At 40.4% G+C, this 22,496-nt stretch overlaps 1 protein-coding gene across 9 annotated transcripts in view; it reads left to right on the forward strand.

The window, feature by feature from the left end:
* The window catches only part of DMD (dystrophin), a 2,004,766-nt gene that overhangs the window by 1,541,180 nt on the left and 441,090 nt on the right, over window positions 1-22,496 (forward strand). For all 9 annotated transcript variants that reach the window (XM_054005916.1, XM_054005912.1, XM_054005914.1 and 6 more), the window contains 2 exons: window positions 9,188-9,399; window positions 20,592-20,746. In XM_054005916.1, the coding sequence (XP_053861891.1) occupies window positions 9,188-9,399; window positions 20,592-20,746 (367 nt within the window). The remainder of the gene's footprint in view (window positions 1-9,187; window positions 9,400-20,591; window positions 20,747-22,496) is intronic.

The raw sequence follows: 22,496 nt of genomic DNA on the forward strand, positions 1-22,496 counted from the left end.
ATGTGTTGATGACAATGCCTATGAAAAGCAGTTTGATAGAGGGAGGATTTTTATTCAATTTATGGTAATTTGATAAGAAAAGGAGCTTTGTTTTCTGCTTTGCAAATTCCATTTCTACTGTGTCACTTGATAATTCTGTCCACAATAGGGACCTAGTTAGGTGGGGACCTCTTAAAAACAGCTATTTGGTTGTCATTTTGAATTTATCATGTAATTTCAGGAATGCAAAAAAGGGTTTGTCTATTGAATGACAGAAGAGGAAATGTCAGCCTTTTGCTTCGTCATTAATAGGATTAGACTGGACACCATTTACAACAGGGGTGGGCAAACATCTGGGTGGGGAAATTGTATGCAGGGCAATGGAATATGGATAATATAGGGCTGGGGCAGGGGGTTGGGTGTGGCAGGGGGTTGGGGTGTGGGATGCAGGAGAGGTTTGGGGTGTAGGCTCCAGCCCAGAGCTGCTTACGGGGGTGGCAGTGGTGCATAGCAGGGCTAAGGCAGGCTCCCTGCCTGCCCTGGCCTGCACCGCTCCTGGAAGCGCCCAGCATGTCCGGCAGTGGCTCCTGGGGGCGAAGTGGGGCAGGCGGCTCTGCCACACGCTGCCCTTACCTGCAGGTACCACCCCCAAAGCTCCCATGGGCCGCGGTTCCTCATTCCTGGCCAATGGGAGCTTCGGGGTGGTGGTGCCTGGAGGCGAGGGCAGTGCGCGGTGCCCTCTGACTCCCCTCCTTTCCTCTCCCCTTCCTCTCCCCCCCCCACAGAGGCTTCAGGGACGTGGTGCTGGCCGCTTCCAGGAGCGGCACAGGGCCAGGGCTGGCAGGGAGCCTTAGCCCCGCTGTGCCACAGGGCTGGCAATCACACGGGCAGGATTGAAAGCCCTGATGGGCCAGATCCAGCCCATGGGCCATAATTTGCCCACCCCTGATTTACAATAACATGAATGCGTCTTTCTACTGTTTTGCTAACAGCTTCTTCTGAGAGTTCTCCTCCATTGTGTCCACTTCATAATATATGATGACCTCTTCCCTTCCTCTGTAGAAGTGGAAAGTGAGGCAGAAGAGGGAGAAAAGAGGAGGAGGCTTCCTGTTCTTTAGACTTCTGAGACCTTTTGGTCTTGTTTCCAATTTCCTGCATTTGTGGATCATGACTGCCTTTGGCCCTGAACTTTTACCAATCAGGGATGGTCAAAAAAAATTCTGTGAAAAATTTGTGAAAAAAATGGAGGTTTCAAAATCTGTGTTCATTCCATGGAGAATGAAAATAAGATCTTAGATCTTTGAATAATAATAATAAAAAAAAAAGATAGAGAGATCCCACTCTTAAATAGCCAGGACCCTGGTGATTAGGTAACTTACCAGGATGTGGGAGACCCAGATCACAGCCCTTGCCACCAGGCTATAGAGAGTCTCTCTCTCCCTCTCTCTGTCTGGGGAGTCTAAGGACAAAGGATCTGTCTTTTGGGGGTTCTTTGTGCCTAATGTTTTTGTAAATTGATTGGATAGCAAATTGTTTGGTTCTTTTTGCTGGTCAGTCCCTGGATTGGTTGGATACTAAACCAGATGGGAGAACTGGGTATAGACAGGTCCACCTTAAAATTTAGTCACTGAAGGTGGGATGAGTATATATGTATTTTCACTTGTGAGGGGGCCTTGGATCTCCTTTGTCTGTCTTGTCTGTTTAGATAGTCAGAGATAACCCCTACCCCAAATTGCTTAAAATGTGCATATACAATGTGGCCCTGATCTTGATTGGGCCCTCCATCTGTGATGGAAATTCAAATAATTAGTAATAATAATTTCATAGATAGGGGAACTGAGAGACAGAAAGTGAATGATTTGCCCAAGGCCGCACAGAGCAGCAGATACTCAGCTCATTGTACTAAGCACTGTACAAACACAACCCCTTTGCAGGTGAGATTATGTCTTAGATTGTCAATTATATTAATGTTTTAATAATTGCAGAATCCGTCCACTATTTCAGTTGCTTTTCTCTTAATGTGAATACAGTTTTGCTGATCATTTTTTCAAGTTTATTTTTATTCTTTCTTTCATCTCTCTTATTGTTTGTAGCATTGAGATTGTTCTAAGTGGGGATGCCTTACTGACTCTTATGTTGGGTTTTGTTACTATTTGTTATTTGGAGGAGGTTGCATAGAAGGACTGCACTAGGGTGACATCCTTGGAGAGGCATTGGTTTAGTGACTGTCCAGGCTGTTCTTCTTTTTGAAGAGGTCTTAACCCCCTGATATAGTGCTGCTGCTTAAGTGCTCAATTTTCAAATCTTACTACGCTTTGCATTTCTAGATCACACGGTTTTAGAGTGCTCATTTACTTTTTCCACAAATTCACTTTTCGAAAGAAAGGATGAGCAGTGGGCAGCTCAGACAGCTCAATACGTAAGAGGTTTGTTTTCAACAGTAGACAGAGTTATATTAGTTTTATCCATAAATGAAGTATAGCAGAGCAAATAACTTAATAAACAAAAATTGATTTCAAGTTAGCAGCTTTACTTGCTGGGATTCTTTTTCTGGATACTAAATCAATGGTAACTGGATTATAAAATAGTTATCTAGTGTTTTATTTTTTAAATGCAATTTTCTCCATTGTTAGTGCTTCCTGTATCTTACTAAACCAATAAATCAGCTCAGGGGATCTCACTTTTCCCTCTTTAATGACATAACAGCTGTTGAACTACTGGTGGCACTAGTGATGCAAAACAAATTGAATAGGACTCCTGAATTTATAAGCCTCGACTGCTAGAGTCAAGTGAAGTGTCTAGACTATTCAATGACATAGAGGGAGCTGCAGAGAGCCCTTCTGGACTGGGCAGGAGAGGCCATGTGGACCCCTGTCCAATCCCTAGAATACAATCACAAAAATGCCTACACTTGCTTTGTCTGGTGGCATTTATTTTTCCCCAGTCTATGCGATGGGATGGGCTGCATGAAAAAGGGCACGACTGTACCAGCAAAATTGGAAACACTTGACTGGAGCACTGGGAATTACGGTGTGATAAGACAGGGAATTGTTTGGGGAAAATATTAGTTAAAAAATAATAACAGATATAATCAGCAAGAACTTTGATATTTTGCTTGTGTATAGTTTGTCTGACTTGCCTGATTAGACTGTAAGCTCTTCATATAGGATGATCTCTAACTATGGGTTTATAAAGGATCTAACACAATGGAATTCTGTCCTGGTTGAGGCCCTTTAGTGCTATTGTCATACAGGTAAATAATAATTGTAAAAAGATGAATGGGTCACAATTTGTAGTAGTTTAACCAGGGACAAAGAGTTCTGCTCTGCTACTCATCTGTTGTGTATTGCCATCAGATATGAAAAAAAATGTTGAGATGTACTGATTCTTAAATATTCTGTGTATACAAAAAAGTTCAGATAGTAGCACACATGAGATAAAAACAATTTAAAATTTCTCTTAGTAACTCACAGAAAGAAAAAGTGATACCAATCTCCACATTTGGCTCCATTCTTCTGCCAGATCTCTCATTTCCCCTCTTGTGGTGGGGTGGACAAACACAACAGTGGACCAGAATATGAAGGGGTTAGTGAAAACTGGCACTGATACTGACCCTGCCCAGCAGCATCTAATCTCAGTATCAAACCAAAGTGGAACTTTTCAACATTAGGGAGGAAAAAGGGAGGAAGAAAAGTGCAGAGGGGAGTTACCATGGTAGGAAGGTCTTGGGGTCTGAGAGAGAAAGAATTTAGGAGTTGGCTGAAATGAGCAGCCCTGCACTTAGGAACCTTAGGAGCAGTCAAGCCTTGGAACAAGGCTAGCAGTGGGCGTTGTCTTACTGTTTTATTTATTAATTGTGTAAAAACCCCAGAGTGAGTTTTGACCCTACACAGGGCACATCACATAGATTACATTAATTCTATGTGTTCCTAATTTATAAATCACCATAATATCTAGGTTGCTGTAGTAAAAAGATGAAGGGCAAGAATCTAATCTCGGGTACACTATTGTAATCCAGAGTACAATTAGGACAATTACTCTGGATTTATATCATTGTGTAGCCTGGTGTGACAGAGTGAGAGTAGCCTAAGGCTGACTCACCACTCTCCATTTGGTAAGCATATTCCACATGAGTCAAAATAAGGAGATCGGTAATTAAGTACCAGGTGATTAACCAGTCAACCAGGGGACTCAGCTGAAGATGGTTACAAGAGAAACAGGAGAGAAGGAGGAAGACTGGAAGGGTAAAGCAGCCCAGGTTTTCAGAGAGGTGAGATTCCCCCCTGCCTGCCCTGTAGCTTGGTAGTAGGTAAAGGCTTGGGGAAAAGCCGTATGCCGTGGGGAAACAAACACTTGTAAATAAAGCACGTGATACTGAACTTGCCACTGGTGGTGTGAGGACAGTTTACAGCAAGCAATCCAGGGTGAGGGAGTCCAGCCCTGTGACACTGAGCTCATAATCTTTTAATAATTTTAATGTTATTTAGCTCTCAGACCTCCTTTTGTCATCCATCCTATAGCAGCATAGCTCTTCCTTTGTTGTGTTTTACTTTACTGAAGGTGTTTGATTCAGGGCTGGAGGTGGATAATCAAACTCCCATTGTATTTCTTCAAAACTCAGATAAATCCCTGGAACAATTGACTCACGGGTTATTGATTTTTTTATTCCACCTATGCACAGATCTCTAGACCTTATTCCCATGGTTGAACTCTTCGTGCTCCCAGATTAGGGTCACTGGATGTGGAAAGAACTCATTTTCCCCTCCACTGAATCCCATATGTTCATTGTAACCTGCAGGGTCTTATGAGATGGAGGTAGGCAGAAATGACTCTTACTGGGCCTGAGGCAGAACGCTAGATGCCTCTATCTTCTTCCTGCTGTTCAGCTGCACTTTCAAAGAAAATATATTAAGTACTTCCTTTTTTTCCCCCACAAATTTCCTCCTCCAACCAGGAGAAACCTTTTCTAGAGTGATCTTATGCCTTCAGACAAAAACCCAATATGGTTACAGAAGCCCTTTAAAATACTTTAAAAATAATCTACTTTGAAGGAAGCCTTTAAAGAAGGGTCTGTTGGCTAACATTTTAGAAAAGATTTTGCAGTTCTCTGATCCTCCTCATCCGAAATAGCTAGCTCAGTGGTTCCTGGGTAGTAAAGTCTCTGATACAGAGCTATCCCTACATGTTTTTGTAGGATGTGCATTGTGAGTGGAGTGTGACAGGGCCTGTTCCCCTTTTGTTTGTGATCTCCTCACTTCTGTCTTCTTTTCACTCTGGGCTCCCTTTTACACTGCCATCACTCCTTGTCCTCTTCACATACTATCCATTCTTGCACTACACCTTCACAATGATAACACCATGTCCCCCTTCCCACCCACCCAGAAATTCCTTTCTGTTCATTCCTTCCAATGCTCTGGCAGGGTGTGCTTCCATCTGGTGGATTTGAGATGGCAGAAATTTCCTGACCAGTGCTGCTGGGATCTTACTCCCACACACACACACCCAAGCCTGAGAGGAATTTTAACTCCAGCTCACAAAGCCTGAGGGATGTGCCAGTAGCCTTGGGCAGCTGCCAGGAAATTTTCACTCCTACTTCCTCTTTCTTCTCAGAAGTATTTAAAGGAGTTCCAGAGGCCCCTGCTCTTCTCTCCCACTGCCATCTCCAGGTATACGGCAAGAAGCAGTGGTGAGGGAATGCCTGTCTTGGTGTTGATGCAACCATGTTTGTACCAGGTGGAACCATTCATCTTACACATTCTGGTACCAGCTCTGATTTGATCCTTCCACAAGTTGGAAAAGGTGCCTGGGTGTTCCAAATGCTTATTGTTTGGCATACACCTAATAAAGATTTAGTCAACATTCCCCTTCTCTTTAACAAAGAAGATTCAACTAGAGCAGTGGTTCTTAACCAGTGGTACGTGTACCCCTGTGGATACACAAAGGTCTTCCAGGGAGTACATCAACTCATCTAGATATTTGCCTAGTTTTACAAAGGCTACATAAAAAGCACCAGCAAAGTCAGTGCAAACTAAAATTTCATACAGACAAAATGAGAAAGTAAGCAATTTTTCAGTAATAGTGTGCTGTGACACTTTCGTATTTTTATGTCTGATTTTGCAAGCAGGTAGTTTTTAAGTGAGATGAAACACAAGACTACCTTTCCAGACTATTGTACCCCTTTCAGGAATCTGATTGAGATTCATTGGACTAGAGAGTAAGAACGTATAGATAAGAGAGAAACAAACTCTGAGCAGGCATGTTTATTTGCGAACACACTGAGTGGTTTAAATGAGAGCCAAAGGTGAAATCTTGAACAAGTTCAGCTAAAAGGAATTGCCTTTCCTCATTCAAAAGATATATTTTTTTAAATGTCCACATTCAAATGAAAGCATCAATTATCATGTGTAAACTTTCTGTGATGAATGGATGTTTTTTGTGTACTGCTTTTGGGTTACTCTGTAATAATTCAGTGATGCCTGAATTACAAAGGTCCCCTTTACTTCCTCTTTAATGAACTATCTCTGTAACCTTTTTGATTGCTAGTATTTTATTTGTCACATATGGTATTTAATGAGCTGAAGACTAGCTCAGAAGAGCCAGATGAGTGATCTAAATGTCACAAGTGTTTATCCCACATTTAAATGTTTTCTTTTCTGGGATTAGAGAGTGACCCAATGCATCAAACTGAAATATTTTGCATAGCTTTAAATTGTTTGTTTAGATAATAATTTAAAGAGACTCCATTACCTGAACTTTCTCTGGCTGTCAAGCTCTGATGTAATAAGGCATGTACCATTAAGAATATTTTCTTTTGGGTGTGATAACTTATTCTTGATAAAACAAAATAATAGAGCAGTTTTGGAAAATTGTTGATTTCTGAAGAAGAAAAATAAAGACTGACTTTTTGGCAAAAATTTAAAAACTGAAATATTCTGGCCAAAAATATTTTGAGGTACCTCATAGGAGTTGCAGTTTGGGTGTTTCATGTTCCCATTCTCCTCTACAGATTAGATCCCTGGCTGGCCTACATTTCTCATGCTGCACCCTAGCCAGGGAGCCTGGCCCACAAAGGAGAATGGGGACAGGAAGCAACTGAACCACAATTCTTATGAAATGTGGCAGCATATCCAAATAAATACATTTTGATTTTCAATTGTTTGGTTTGGGGACAAAAAAGGAACATTTTCTGTGGAGTGCAGATACTTTTCCCACCAAAAAATGCATTTATTTGAAAATCCAATTTCTCGGGGTATGGAAGGGGAATGGGGGGGGGGGAGTTTTGTTGTGTTTTAACAGAAAATTTCCAAACACCCTCCCCCCCCACCCAATAAGCTGCAAACAACCCTCTCCCCTACACACATCTTTGGATAGTGCAAAAATCAAAACCTTGATATTTAATTTAAAATATTTTTGTTGCCTTACTAACTATAATAGCTGATAATAGCCCACCTTAATTGATTACTCTCATTATAGTTAGTATGGCAACACCCATTTTTTCATGTCCTCTGTGTATATATATCTTTCTACTGTATTTTCCACTGCATGCATCCAATGAAGTGGGTTTTAACCCACAAAAGCTTATGCTCAAATAAATTTGTTAGTCTCTAAGGTGCCACAAGGACTCCTCGTTCTTCTTACCTGTAGGCAGGGCTGGCTCCAGGCACCAGCTTAACAAGCAGGTGCTTGGGGCGGCCAAGGGAGAGGGGCGGTACCTGCGGCAATTCGGGGGCGGCAGTTCCCTCGCTCCCTCTAGGAGTGAAGGACCTGCCGCTGAACTGCCACCGCCGATCGCGGCTTTTTTTTTTTTTCCCCAATTGCCGCCGCCGATCGCGATCCCGGCTTTTTTTTTTGCTTGGGTGGCAGAAACGCTGGAGCCGGCCCTGCCTATAGGTAGCAACCCAAATGCGGCATAGCCTTTAAATACTCTTCATTTCAAGTTGGACAGTTTAATATGCTCCAAATCTACTCTTTCCCCTGTCCTCCCAGCCTTGGCCCATTCTTGGTTCATCCTCTGATTGTACCTGGTTTCTTTTGGATTCTATTTCGTTATTTACATTACCTTCTCCTACTTCCTCCCTCTCATGTACTCAGTCATTCCTTTTCCCACATCCACTCATTTTCTGTCTTCTCCTCCAGGCTGGAGCAAGAGATGCTGGGAGGATTTTCTTCCCCTTCTCCAAGCCTGGGGGAATTCACAGGAGGATCTATAACCCTTCTTCCAGGCTAAAGGAGAGGCACCCTGGGAGGATTTTCACTCTACATGTTTGTGATGGGGCATTGCTCTCCTCTAGCCCAGAGAGGCAATGTCATTGTGGAATCAACCCTATCATGGGTGCTCTGCTGGAAACTTCCTCCATCTGATGGTGCCTTTGCCTTCAGACCATTCAGGAAATTCTCAACCCACCAAGGGAAGGTGGCCTCTGACTTTTAAATATAATGGGGACAGCCTTTGGGAAAAATACCAAGAGGCCTGGCTCTGTGCTAGTTTTAAGCAATACAGATTTCTTATTAAGAAAGCACAGCACAATTTTGTTTTCAAAGCTTTGCATGTTTTAGGGTTAGGTCTCCGTGTCACATCATGAGGAAATTTCCTTGTGCCTTTGTGGGCCAGTCTGGCCTTGGGCAAACCTCATTATCAGAGCTTCCAATTATCATTAGCCCTTTCAAAACTACATTTCCCCCCAAACAAGGGCACATCTAATCTTTATTCTAATAACTAACATGAAGATGTGAAAAGGTTTTTTGTGAACAGCCATGCACTCGATCAGTGTTTGTCTTACCTGGTCAAGAAAGTATAACATAACCATTTATTACCACTTGTAATGAATCTTAAAATGAAGGATAAGATTATAGAAGTCCCCATAGGACATCTCATCAAAAATGCTAGCTTGATTTGGCTTGGTATGAATGAATGAGAACTGTTTCTTTCTCATCAATGTGACCCTGTTTGAGTATTCTTTACATCATTATTGAGACAAAAAGCTGTCATTTCTGGCTACATATGCATCAGGACCCACGCTGTGTACCATACTGTGCCCTACCAACCGTTATTTGTTCTCTTTTAATAAACCAAATTTAGTTACAGCTGAAAATTGTTATTTGCAATGAGAAATGTTACTTAAATATTTCAATAACTGCTTTTTTTTTTTAAAAAAAAGCCCTTAATCTTGAATGTCATTTTTTTTTGTTTGCATTTGTTTTTCACCAGTTGAAAAGATCCAGAGCCAGTGGGACGAAGTACAGGGACACCTTCAAAGCCGCAGGCAGCAGCTACATGAAATGTTAAAGGATTCAACACAATGGTTGGAAGCCAAACAAGAAGCTGAGCAGGTTCTAGAACGGGCCAAAGTCAAGCTTGAGTCATGGAAGGAGATTTCGTACACTGTGGAAGCTCTGAAAAAGCAGAACACAGAACTTAAGGTTATTATTGAAGATAGAGAATTTGTATTGAAGATGAAAAATCAAAATATTGAAATGTGTGATGAAAACATTTCTACTTATTTCAGTAGCTGACTGATGAAAAAATACTTTCAAGATTGGGTAACTCGGACCAAAAAATGTAGCCACAAACCAGGTGATTCCCCAGCCCAAATACTCCCTCCACTCCTGCTAATAAAAAAAAATTCTATTGGCTTCTAAAGTCTAAAAATGACATCACATAAATCTCCCGACCACAATAGGCCCTAATTAGCAGAGAGACCAAGGGCTGGGTGATACTGGAGAATGCTCTTTCACCAGTCACTCTTTGAACTGCTGCTAACTAGTTGTACCTGTTCTTTTGGGACAGTAGGCAAAGTGGTTTGTTGTTGTTGTTTTTTTAAAGTCTTTTAGATGTATATTTGAGGGTAGGCCATGGCTGGTTCTAGCGATATTCCCAGAAATAAAGATAGAGAACATCTGCTCAAACTGGTAATATCTAGCTTTCTGGTAAAAGCTTAGCGCCTACACACACACACACACACACACACACACACACCTTTTAAATTGTCCTGATCCACATAAATAGAAGATTTCACTTTCCAGAAATGTCAGTCTACCTAACATTAACATCCATTGTTTTTAATCAATTTCTCCCATCCTGCACTTTTGAAGTATATAAACACTGGACTTTAATTTGCCCCGTGGAAGTAAGAAAACACCAGAAATCCTTCATTTTCTTGTTTGTTTTAGGGCTAGTAACTGGTTAAGTTTTCTCATCTGAGATTAAGGGTCATTGCCTAAAATGGATGGATTATTATAAATAAAGGCAATCACTCACTAATGTATTGGAAAGAATTAGAGATTATGTACACTACTGTCATTCAGCAGAGAGGAGACACATTTGTCATTGTCTCTTTCTGGAGATAGAATGCTGGCTTCTGACCAGTGTTTGGCTTACAAATAAGCATCAAAGTAAGTTTCCTAACTGCAAAGGTGTAAGGGAGGAGGGAAACGTTAGTTGAACAAATTGTGTGAACAAGTTCTTAAATAATTTTTTTTTAACATTCTCCACCTCAAATACAAAGTACGTAGGCATTTAAGACTAATGGAAACAGCTATTTTACAAATAGAGTGCCACATTTTTCATTTCTTACAAGCATTTCTCACAAGCACCTCCTGCTATTAGACTTACAAGAATTACCTTTATAAGAAGTTTACATATCTTAATACAAAATTTAATTTAAATACTTCCTTTACAGGACTCTGCCCTTAGAATATAAATCTTTAACTCAAACTGGTAAATGCAAAACTGTAATATCTATCTGAAAATTACAAAATATATGTACCTATAGGTGTTTGTGCATATATTTATGTATAAATAGAACTTGATGAGAAAACTGTTTCTGCCCTGCAGTCATTTTTGATATTTCAGATTTTTCCTATGTTCCAAATCAGGATGAAACATGAGACCTTTGTCTCTCTCTTTTTGGGGTAAAATTTCCAATGTTCCTCACCACCTCCTCCCCAAGAATAGAGAACATCTAATAATCTCATCCATTCCTTCAATAAAACAAAAAAGAGAAAAAATCCACTATTGCTAGCTGAGAATCAAAACCTGGATCTTGAATAACCCTGAAATGTGGAGCATTCAGTGTCCAGACCTGGAACTAAATTTTGCATCTTGACCCCGTATCTACAAATGTTATGAAATGTGCTATAGTTTCTTTATGAAAATCTGTCAGATCATCAAACCTGCAGTTGGGCCTTGTTTTACTTTGCGTTCCCCACATGCTGATATAATTGCCTGAGGCGTTACAGCCTCAGGCAGTGCCAATCACCTTAGTCTACTTTCATTTGTTTGGTTTTGCTTGTCCTCCTTCCTACAAGTGAAAGGAAATTCACCTCTGGGTGAGAGAGGGTCATTCTGTTCCCTTCCCCCGCTTTCTCCCTCCCCGCCCCTCCCCCCTCCGGTCTTTGGATGTCAAATTTTTGTCTGTCAAATATTTGTCTGCCTTGTGATTCCTATTGTGTCAAATCCTGTATAAAAGCCTCTCACATGTGACAGCAATAGCTGTTTTGTGCTTGGCTGAGCTAAGTGTACATGAATTAAAAAAAAATGAAATTTTGTTTGAGCTTAGCTGATTTTTAGATTTCTTTCATAAAATAGCATCTGAATTGAAGGATCTAGAAATAGAGCTGGTCTTCAAAATTAATGCTTCCAAGTCTTCTGTGTCCTAAAATGCACATGTATTTTGATATCCTATGCCTGAGCGTTTTTAGGATATACGCAATCTCTTGTGTTTGCAGTTTTAATAGATTCATTATTCTTTACCCTGAGCAAAATTCAAATTACTGTTTCGGTGCATTCATGTATGGGAAAATAGGCAGCCAAACCTGGGACATACCCAGACCCCCCAGAGTGCAGGTCCATCCAGACCAGATCTATGAGGAGTTTGGTGTCAGGGAGTCTGGTCTGCTCAGCTGTCCCATTTCTTGGGCGCAATCCAAAGTCCACGTAAGTCAATGGAAAGATTCCCTTTGATTTCAGAGAGCTTTGGATCTGACCTCTTTGTGGAGATTGTTCCTACCAAGGACAAAAATGAACTGCATTGGGGACATCACCTGGGTGAGTACATAGGCATGCAGTAATATTGCTTTTACTATGCTAACATATATCCCAAACCTATAATTAGGTCTGGATTTGCCCCTGTGGATTGATACCCTTTTTACATTTCCAGTTGCAAGAGTTTTTAAAATATATTTCCTAATTAAAAATTAGTCTTACTTAATAGTCTCAAGTTAGTTCATAGTTAATTGTTTTGTGACTTACTCAAAATGAATTCCCTTCACACTGTCTGTGGCTTTCCATTCAAGAATAATATCCCAGGGACTGGGTTTAGGTATGGGAGAGTCCAAAACATGGTAAATTGGCAATGGGAGTCTGCTTTTTCACTAGAATTCAAAAATTAATCCTATTAGTTAATTGTTCTATGATGAATGTAAGCTTTGTTAGCCTAGCAGGTTGAACTAATAGTGTATATCTAATGAAAACAGTAGCAATCTCGGCAGAGAGACCAAAGTTTGAATTGAATAAATATGGAGACTAGTTTTGTTTTCTCTCTAGAAAGTGGTTCCTTCCAATCAGGGTTGATAAGAAAATGTGAGGAATTTCGTTCAGCTAATGCCCGTGTTCAACCTGTGACCTTGAAGACAATATAAAATCATTTGAAGATGACACAAAGATTGGGGGAGTGGTAAATAATGAAGACAACAGGTCACTGATATACTGAAACGTGCCTTATCAAGCTTAGTGGTGGATTTGCTATCATTGGCGATTTTTAAATCAAGATTGGATGTTTTCCTAAAATATAAGCTTTACCAGTTCTTCTAGGGAAGCTCTATGGCTTCTATTATACAGGAGGTCAGATTAGATAAGAACATAAGAACGGCCATACTGGGTCAGACCAAAGGTCTATCTAGCCCAGTATCCTGTCTTCCGACAGTGGCCAATGTCAGGTGCGCCACAGGGAATGAACAGAACAGGTAATCATCAAGTGATCCATCCCCAGTTGCCCATTCCCAGCTTCTGGCAAACAAAGACTAGGGACACCATCCCTGTCCATCCTTGCTAATAGCCATTGATGGAGCTATCTTCCATGAATTTATCTAGTTCTTTTTTTAACCCTGTTAGTGTCTTGGCCTTCACAACATCCTCTGGCAAAGAGTTCCACAGGTTGACTGTGCGTTATATGAAGAAATACTTACTTTTGTTTGTTTTAAAACTGCTGCCTATTAATTGTATTTGGTGTCCCCTAATTCCTGTGTTATGAGAAGGAGTAAATAACACTTCCTTATTTACTTTATCCATATCAGTCATGATTTTAGACCTCAATCATATCCCCCCTTAGTCATCTCTCATCCAAGCTGAAAAGTCCCAGTCTTATTAACCTCTCCTCATATGGAAGCTTTTCCATATCCCTAATCATTTTTGTTCCATTTTTCTGTACCTTTTCCTATTCCAGTATATCTTTTTTGGTGCACGCAGTATTCAAGATGTGGGCGTACCATGGAGTTATATAGAGAGAATGATATTTTCTGTCTTTTTATCTATCCCTTTCTTAACATTGTTACCTTTTTTTGACTGCTGCTGCACACTGAGTGGATGTTTTCAGAGAACTATCCACAATGACTCCAAGATCTTTCTTGAGTAATAACAACTAATTTTGACCCCATCATTTTATATGTATAGTTTGGATTATGTTTTCTAATGTTCATTACTGTGATCATAATGCTCCCTTCTGGCCTTGGAATTTACAAATCTATGAATTGCTTGGCAGGCTGGATGCAAGAAAATATGCATTTTTAGTAAGGCTAAATGTAAAGACATGCATCCAGGAACAAAGATTGCAGGCCATACTTACAGGATTGGGGACTCTGTCCTGGGAAACTGTGACTCTGAAAAGGACTTTGGAGTCATGGTAGGTAATTAGCTGAGTTTGAGCTCCCAGTGCAATGCTGTGGCCAAAGGGCTAATGTAATTCTTGCATGTATAAATGGGGATATTGAATAGGAGTTGGAAGCTTATATTACCAGTTTATTTGGTATTGGTGCAATTATAGCTGGTGTGACAAAGTCAGGCTGGATGGCTGCAAGAGGGTCCTCATATTGGGTTCTGGGAGGTGGGCAGCCACAGCCTCTGAGGATCCACTGAGCCTGAGCCTCAAATAATTACAGGGGCAACTGAAAAAAAAAAAAAAAAAGGATGAATGTGGGTCAAAGGGTCAAAAGTAGGGAACCTGAAGGGGACACTGAGCAGAGCACTCACTGCTCCTCAAAGGTGTCAAGGGAGCCAACGGACGCTGCCCAGAGGAACTCTGCCCGGATATGTGAGTGGAGAGAGGAATGGAAGTAGGCCCCACAGTTGCAAAGAACCCTCTCAGCCAACATCCTCTCCCTGGTGTTATAGATGTCCACTTTGGCCATTGCTAAGAGGAAGTTGACGAGGAGGTCCCGTGACTTTGTGGGGGCACCGACACGGTGTGTATATATAAAACGGTGGGGGGAGGAGTGCAGCCAAAAACATAAGAGGAGATCTTGGAGGAGCAGGAATAGGGGCTTCAGCCTGGCGCATTCAAAATAGACATGCGCCAGGGTCTTCCTCACACCGCAAAAGGGACAGGTATTGGGAACAGAGGTGAACCGCACCAGGTACATGCCCATGCTCATGGCTCTATGAAGGAGTTGCCAACCGATATCCCTGGTGGGCCATGGGGCCAAGGTACAGTATAGGCTGGCCCACCGGGGTTCCTCACCCTGAACAGATGACGTTAGGTCCTGCCATTTAGTGGCAGGGCGGGACACCAGGGTGAGGAAATGGAGAGTATGGAGCACGAGTGTGTACAGATGTGCCTGTGGCGCAGTTCAAAAGCGAACTGGCTGCAGGTCTTGCAGCCAACTCAAGGTATACGGGTGGGGTGGCCGGGGAGGCTCAGAGGACAGGGGTCTGATGAAAAGATCCAGAGGCCCGGGGCATGGAATGGGTGGGAACACCTCCTGCGAGAGGGTCCTGGAAGGCTGATATATTAGCCTAGAATGTTAAAGCCCTTTTTCCTAGAAGCTAAGAAGGAGTTACCTCAGATCAATTAGGAACACCTGAATCCAATTAAGTTCTGCCTGAGGCCTTCAAAAACCCCTCCTCTGGGGAGAGCAAAGGGAGAGAGAGAGACAAGCTACTGCCAGGCGAGTGGCTGCAGGGAAACAAGCTTTTCCAGGCTGAGAGACTGTGCTCCTTCCCGTATGGGAACCGCCAAACCTCAGTGCCTGCTAGGGGAAGGACTGACACCCTGGGCAAGCAACAGGATGACACCCTGCCCCAGCGAGAAGGCAGGGAAATGTGTCTCCTTTTGTGTTTGAGACTGTTTCCTTTTTGTTTGGTGAAGGATCACCCCTTAGGCCAACCATGGGGTGTACCCTGAAAACACAGCCAAAGGAGTACAGAAGGGGGGAGGCAAACAACTGCCCAGAGTGGGGCTGATTTACCCCAGGTCCCCCATCACCAGAGGGGGAAGTGCTAAGTCTGGCGAGACAAAGGAGGTGCTTTGCCACACGAGAATATTGTGTCCAGGTCAGAGGTCCACAGTTTAAGAAAGATGTAGATTAATTGCAAAGAGTTCAGAGAAGAGCCCCAAGAATGTTTAAAAGATTGGAAAACAAGCCTTATAATGATGGACTCAACAAGCTCTATCTGTTTGTCTTAACAAAGAAAAGTTAAGGGGTGATCTGATCACAGCACAGAAGTATCTACATGTTAATTACAATAATGAAGGGCTCTTCAGTCTAGAAGACAAAGGTATAACAAGCTCTAGTGCCTGGAAGATGAAGCTAGACATATTCAGACTAGAAATAAGGCACAAAGTTTTACCAGTGAGGGTAACAATTGGAATAATTTACTGAGCGTTGTTGTGGATTCTCCATCACTGGCAAGTCTGAAGTCATGGTTGAATGTTTTTGTTTTATTAATTTCTAAACAGTTTTTCTAGTTCAAATAGGAGTTAATTCAGTGAAGTCTGGTGGTCTGTTATACCAGGGGGTTGACTAAATGATAATAGTAGTCCTTTCTGGTCTTGTAATCTATTCTGTTGATATGACAGACTTTGATACCTGTTACTGGTATTGCCGGCATTCATTGTTATATTTTTCAATTAATAGTGAAAGAGAACAAATACCCCCTTTATTCTTCCTCTTTGTATAACAAATGGTATAAAAACATATGGTTAGAACACTACCTAGAATTCCTATAAAGCATTAGTTTTATTTTTTGAATGGGATTTTCAAAAATTTAAAAAAGAGATTCACAGTTTGCTCCCTGTTTGGCTCAAAGGAGAGATAATCTGTTCCTCCTCTATTCCAGTAGAAGTTTACTTGCCCTTCAATACTATCTTAGGTAGGATGACCAGACATCCTGTTTTGGTTGGGACAGTCCCTTTTTTAAGCCCTGTCCCAGCCATCCTGAATTTTTGACAAAAGTGGGCACATGTCCCTTTTGCTCTTGCCGACTTGATCAGTTGGCAAAAGCAAAAGGGACAAATGCCTGCATTTGTCAAGTGGAGTATGGTGCAGAGGAATGTGCGATGGAGGTGAGTGGTGATGTCGGCCTCTTGCAGGGTTTCAGCAACAGCCTCTTGTGGGCGAGGGAGGCAGGGTTCCAGTGACCCCAGCCTGGGAGCGGGGAGGTTCTGGGGCAAGTGGCTCGGGCCAGCCCCTTGTGGGAGAGGGTTCAGGCCAGCCCTGTGTGATGTCCTGTTTTACCTTTGGGAAATATAGTCACCTTAATCTTAAGTCAGAGGGCAGGCAGTGCCAAGGCTATTCCCTTGCCTGCCCACTTCCAATTCACCTGTGCAGGAAATGTAGTAGCAGTCCCACTGAGGGTGCTCTCCTACCAGGGACACACTAACAAAGTAGCCTTATCCTCCCTTGCTCCCTGCACAGTGCCTCGGGCAAGGGACAGTCTTGCCTTTAGTCACATACTGTGTGCAACAGTTACCTTGTCACTTGCTTTATAATGTCACCCTTAACTGTTTTGCTGCCGCCTAATATTCCAGATATGGACCAACTACATAAGGTAAAAAAAATATACTCTTAGTCTTGCTTTATGGATTATACCGGAGTTCACAATGTGCAATTCTAAGTGCAGTGGAATATTTTAGGGATGATGCCCACAGCTGCACAAATACTGAAATAGAGGACCAATGATGAATGGTTATACCTCTCTAGACCAGCTAAATAGCTGATAACATCAAGAGAAGGGGTGTGCAGTGGGTCTGCTTTTCCAGACCTGGGTTACATAAATATTTAATGCAGAAAGTGACATACTCCAAATTGGATGGTGCTGTACATACATATTGCTGTATCTGTGAACAGTTTATTTTATTCCACTGGTAATGCATGGATAAAAAGGAAGGCCCTTCCTTTTTTTTTAATTAAGGACCCTTAATTACCTAGACTTTCCCACTAATAACATAGCAAGTAGTGTCTTCTAATTAAATAAAATTTAAAATATACATAAGCAGCATGATTAATGCGCATCCCTAACTCTTTAAGCCTTTTAATAAAGTCAGCAAATTCAAGAGATGATACAGATGAAATAAGAAGAATGCTTTACAAATGTCATAATGAAATTAAGGTATTAAAGCACTTTGAATACTTTTTTGTTTCTACGTATTCCAAAGTAGATGGAAGAGAAATGGGGCCTGAAAGTAAAAAGGAAAAAAAGAAGAAAGAAATTGTATTCCATTAGTTTAATTATACAAATTCATTACATCAAGTCATGTAAGACAGAAAATAATGGGACTCTATTAGGTTGGACAATAAACCTTTCACTGTAACACTTTGCTCTCGGTCCCTGTGAAAAGCATAGAGTAGGAGCAATGACTTAAGCATGCACTCTTCAAAGTTGTTGAAAAGATTAAATACTCATTTCCAGTAAACTGGAAAATGCAAATTGTTTCCTCAAACAGAATCCCCTGTACTCTTCATTTATGTTCTGAATGATATTGTTCTTTGGTAATGTCAGGAATTTAATAGATTAGTCTTGAAGTTAATGGTGAGAATCGACACTTTGGAAGTAGCATTGTAATGGGTCTGTCAGCATTTCCATTAAAAAGCCTGCTTTGGAGGGGTTTATAAGGTCATTTAAATTCACAGGGGACTAGCAAAAGGTACACATTTTCCAAGTGAAGGTTTACAGGCCATTAGTCCACAACGTGGACAGACTGTTTTGGTAATTTTTGTATCTATAAAGCAAATGTAAAATATTCTACTACAATATTTTTGGTTGGAAAACAGCAACTATGTATGTATGATAGCTAGTGCTTTATAACATTGTTCTACTGGAAAAATATTTTCCAAAAAGAATAAAGTATGAGCATGGTGAAATTCTTACAAATGTACAATAGATGGACAAAGTCTGCTGCAAAAATGAAAAAAAGCCCACATATAAGATATCTAAAGAACAATCACAAATAATAACAATAAGCCCAGGCGAGAGCATACTTAGTGTGGTCTGAGCTTTGGAGTAGCTTCACTAACTGAGGCTGCCCATGGGATTTGCCAGAGCAGCATGTATCTGGCTGCCTTGGCTGTGTCTTCGCCCCAGCGAATGCCACCTGTGTTTGGGGATACACTGGACCTGGAATTGTAGTAGTGTTTGGTCCTATGCTCTGGGTAACATGTGTGGGAGGGCAGGTAAGACCTGGGGCTGAATCCATCCCACAGTATTTGAAAGTATGAGGTATTCGGACTTTTTGACACTATGTAGTCATGAGTGAGTGAATTAAGAAAAAATGCCCAGGCAACCTTCAGTTGTTTCAGATAACATTGAAAAGTAGCCTGAACCTTCACTCATCCTGCAATACAACTTTTTGAAGGTTTAAAAAACAAATTGATTATTAGGCTCCTGTTCTCCCTATCTACCAGCCACAGCCTTTTACCTGTTTACCTCTGCAAACCAAGTCCTCTTTGTGGAGGCAGGTAGTTACGTTGATGCCCTTCTGGTTTCTAAGGATAGATCACCTTCAGGATAGCAGGACGTAGTAACCTCTCACCCGGCCAAGGTAGCTTCTCTGCTGCTCTGAAATGCAGAAGTTAGATGAAGAGAGATCTCCTGTTTTCCTGAATTTTATAATCTTATGACACCCTTTGAGTCTTATATTATAGAGACATCCCAAATGCCAGTATACCTTAAAGAAATAAGAGAAGCTCTTCTAACAGGCAACAGGAAGAAACTAGCCCCAGTAGGGACTCCCTTAATGGTTCAGATAAGTATCAAAACTTTTGTAAGCTTATCCAGAATGAACCTGAAAACTTTAAAGTGAGCAATCGCTACACTCTGTTTGTTGTTTGTTTATTTAACTTGACATTCAGACTTATTTCCATCACGCATCAATCTTGACAAAATAGCTTACTTATGATTAGCTTTGTGTGAAGACTCTATTAGTTTAATCAAAACCAGATTTCAACATGAACATCACTTTGGGGGAAAGGAAAATCTATATTCCTGGAGCTTTTTCCTATTTGAAAAAGTAGTCAAGCCTCACTTTTCATTTTCTGCAGAAAGTTTCTAATTTATACAGCCAGTTACTGATTCTAACAATCCTTCCATGAGAGTTTTTGGCAAATTATAATGTACTTTTGCACTCACGTTGTCAAAGATGTTTGGTAACCTATAGTTTTGTCTTGCCCTAAGAGCTGATCATTTATATTGCTACTGCTGTTTGATTACAAATAATGGAGGAGACATGAATGCACACAGTGTTTTACAGATGCTGGTTATGCCAAGCAGACAAACAGGAAAAGCATATGGAATTTGGTTCCCCATTGCAACCAATGCTCCAATCTCCTGGTCTGCTTTTCTAATGAGGAAGGAATTGTTAGTTAGCAGATCTAGATAAAAATTAAAATTAACACAGAATTATGTTCAAAATTGTAAATGCTTTCTTAAAACTATTTCCAGAAAAATTGGGAAAGGTAATCGGCATTATAATAACTTACTGTTAGGTTTAACAATATTCTAGTATTTTGATGTATGCAAGTTTAGTACTGATCCAGTAGATGGCACTAATTACATAAACAAATAATTCTTAATAACGTGAAAAAATTCAACAGACGTGTTATTTGTCCAAGCTTTGGTGTTACGTCACATTGTAAAAAAAAAAAAAAAAAAAAAATAGGCCTGGCAGTAATGTGTTTTACTATGTTCTTTTTCCTATTTCCCCAGCATAATGAATTCACCATCACAGAGACAAAAATAGTCAGCATGCACAATAATTTATTCAACTTTTTATTTCTGAGAAAAGAACTATTATGATTCCATTCACTAGTGTACCAATTTCGGCTGCCACATTTTATCTTGCACTGAAAATTTTGTTGGTTAGTCCTGTCAGCCACTTGTTGGTAGTATTGCGGTCCTCTTGTGTCCCATAACTTTGAAAAAAAAAATTTCTGGCCCTAACAATCAGCAGATGTGACAGATGCTGTTTCTGTTATTGCCAGCAACCAGAAGTTCTCTCTCTCTCTCTTTTTTTTAATCGGGAAGGTTTTAAAGGTTTAAAAGTTTGTCTACCTTTTGAATATTCAAGGTATATTTTTAAGGGATGATGAAATTCATTCTTTTGTTTTGTTTGTTCCCCCTCTAGCAATTTTCAAAAGAGCTGCGGCAGTGGCAAATACACGTGGATGTGGCGAATGACATGGCACTTAAGCTTCTCCGTGATTATTCAACAGATGACACCAGAAAAGTAGAACTGATGACAGATAACATTAATACCAGTTGGGCTACCATTAATAAGAGGTACAATACCATTTCTAGCACTAACGTTGTTAAGCTTCACTGAATTGCATTGATCTACTTCAACATTTAATGTCGTGATTAGGTAGCAAAATGGAAGGGAGGTACCCAAAGAAGCCCAATTGTATTTTTCTGTAGATGCTTATCCTTTAAATGTCATTTGGGGGCAACCACTCTGACGTGAAACATTAGCATTTACCAGTTTTAAACTGCTTTTACATATTAACCAATTTTCTAATTAACTTTAGTTAATTCATTGTGTTTCATAAAGTTCCGTAGATATTTAAATTAAGAGGTTTTTTTTTTAGTTTTCTAACTACTATCTCAGCATCTTAATCTCTATACAATTGTAGACTGTGCCATAAATTGAACATGAAAATGACACGATCCTACTGAAACATAATTCACAGTAGAAGCATTATACTATATCTGTGAGAAGAATCTACAGCCAAGATTTTTATTTTTTTAAGATTAGATTGTTGATTAAACCATTCAGGATTACATTTTGTAGTCTCTCAATGTTTGATATAGATACCAGTTCATTACTAAAAGCTATGTTTATAGGCTGCCACTAAGTGTGAATCATCCAGTACAAAAGCTATACAGGAAATTTTTTGCAGGATAAAAATGATTTTATTTAAAGCGGTGAAACTCAGATTCAGAGGTTTATATTGCTGTACATTAAATGGGATACATAAAAAATTTAGTTGGAGTTACTTTAACTGGCTTAATATCTAGGATTAAGTTTTATCTCTTATAACCAAAACCAAAATTGAATGAGTTTTTAAAATGTTTTTAATTAAAGTTCATGAACAAGGTCAGCAAAGAAAACTTAGTTAAATATGCAACAAATTCAGGGAATTTGCTTGCATAGTAAAAGCTACTTAAATCAGCAGTGACTAGAGGAATTCATTCCCTTTTTCTCTTTACTGCTTTTTTAATTAATTTGGTATTCATATGCCTCCACAACAGTTCATTTTAACAGTATTTCTGTTGCAACAAAACTATTCCCACTTTAGCTCCAATTGAAGCACAAAAAAAGATAGTATCAGTGTCCTCTAAGCAGCATTGTAATCTGAAAGGTTTGCTGGGGAGAAGTACCATAGCTAAACTGTGAAATGTATTTTAAAAGTAAAAAGAATTTCTGTGGGTACTTCTGACCTTATTGTTGATGGTAGCCCTCTTCCTGAAAAGAGATATGTCTTGTGATAGATGTGCTCTGAGAAAGCTGTAAAACCATACAGCTTGGTCTCATGATTTCCCTCGTGTTTGGGGATGCTTGGGACTCCATGAGAAGGGCTAGATGTCTGAGGTTCAAGTCCAGAAAAGAAGGAAGTGAAGTTGGTAGGTGATGGTGAAGCAAATGGAAGAATTGGAGGGGATTGTGTCAGTGATCTGAATTAGGGAATTCTCACACTTGTGACAGACTCACAATTCTGAGGTCTTGCTAGATCCAGGGCTGCTACTGAATGGCTCCAGTGTGCGGAAGCTGCAAACTACTAAGGAATTGTAAATTGTTAGCTCCTCATGGCTGAGACCTAATATGTAATCTCTTACATATCTGTAATGGAGCCATAGCTCACTATAGATAAATTATTGTATAACAAAATTTTCCCACTTATATTACAATAAAGCTATCTAGCTTACAAAGTCAACATTTCAACTTTAGGAAATGTCAGAGGGCAGAATTAAACTTACACAGGCTACTCTAAATGTGGCGTTTCCTAGCTTTCAAGTATGCCACTTTGCAACC

This window comes from Malaclemys terrapin, chromosome 1 (assembly GCF_027887155.1).
Source record: "Malaclemys terrapin pileata isolate rMalTer1 chromosome 1, rMalTer1.hap1, whole genome shotgun sequence".
NCBI lineage: Eukaryota > Metazoa > Chordata > Testudines > Emydidae > Malaclemys > Malaclemys terrapin.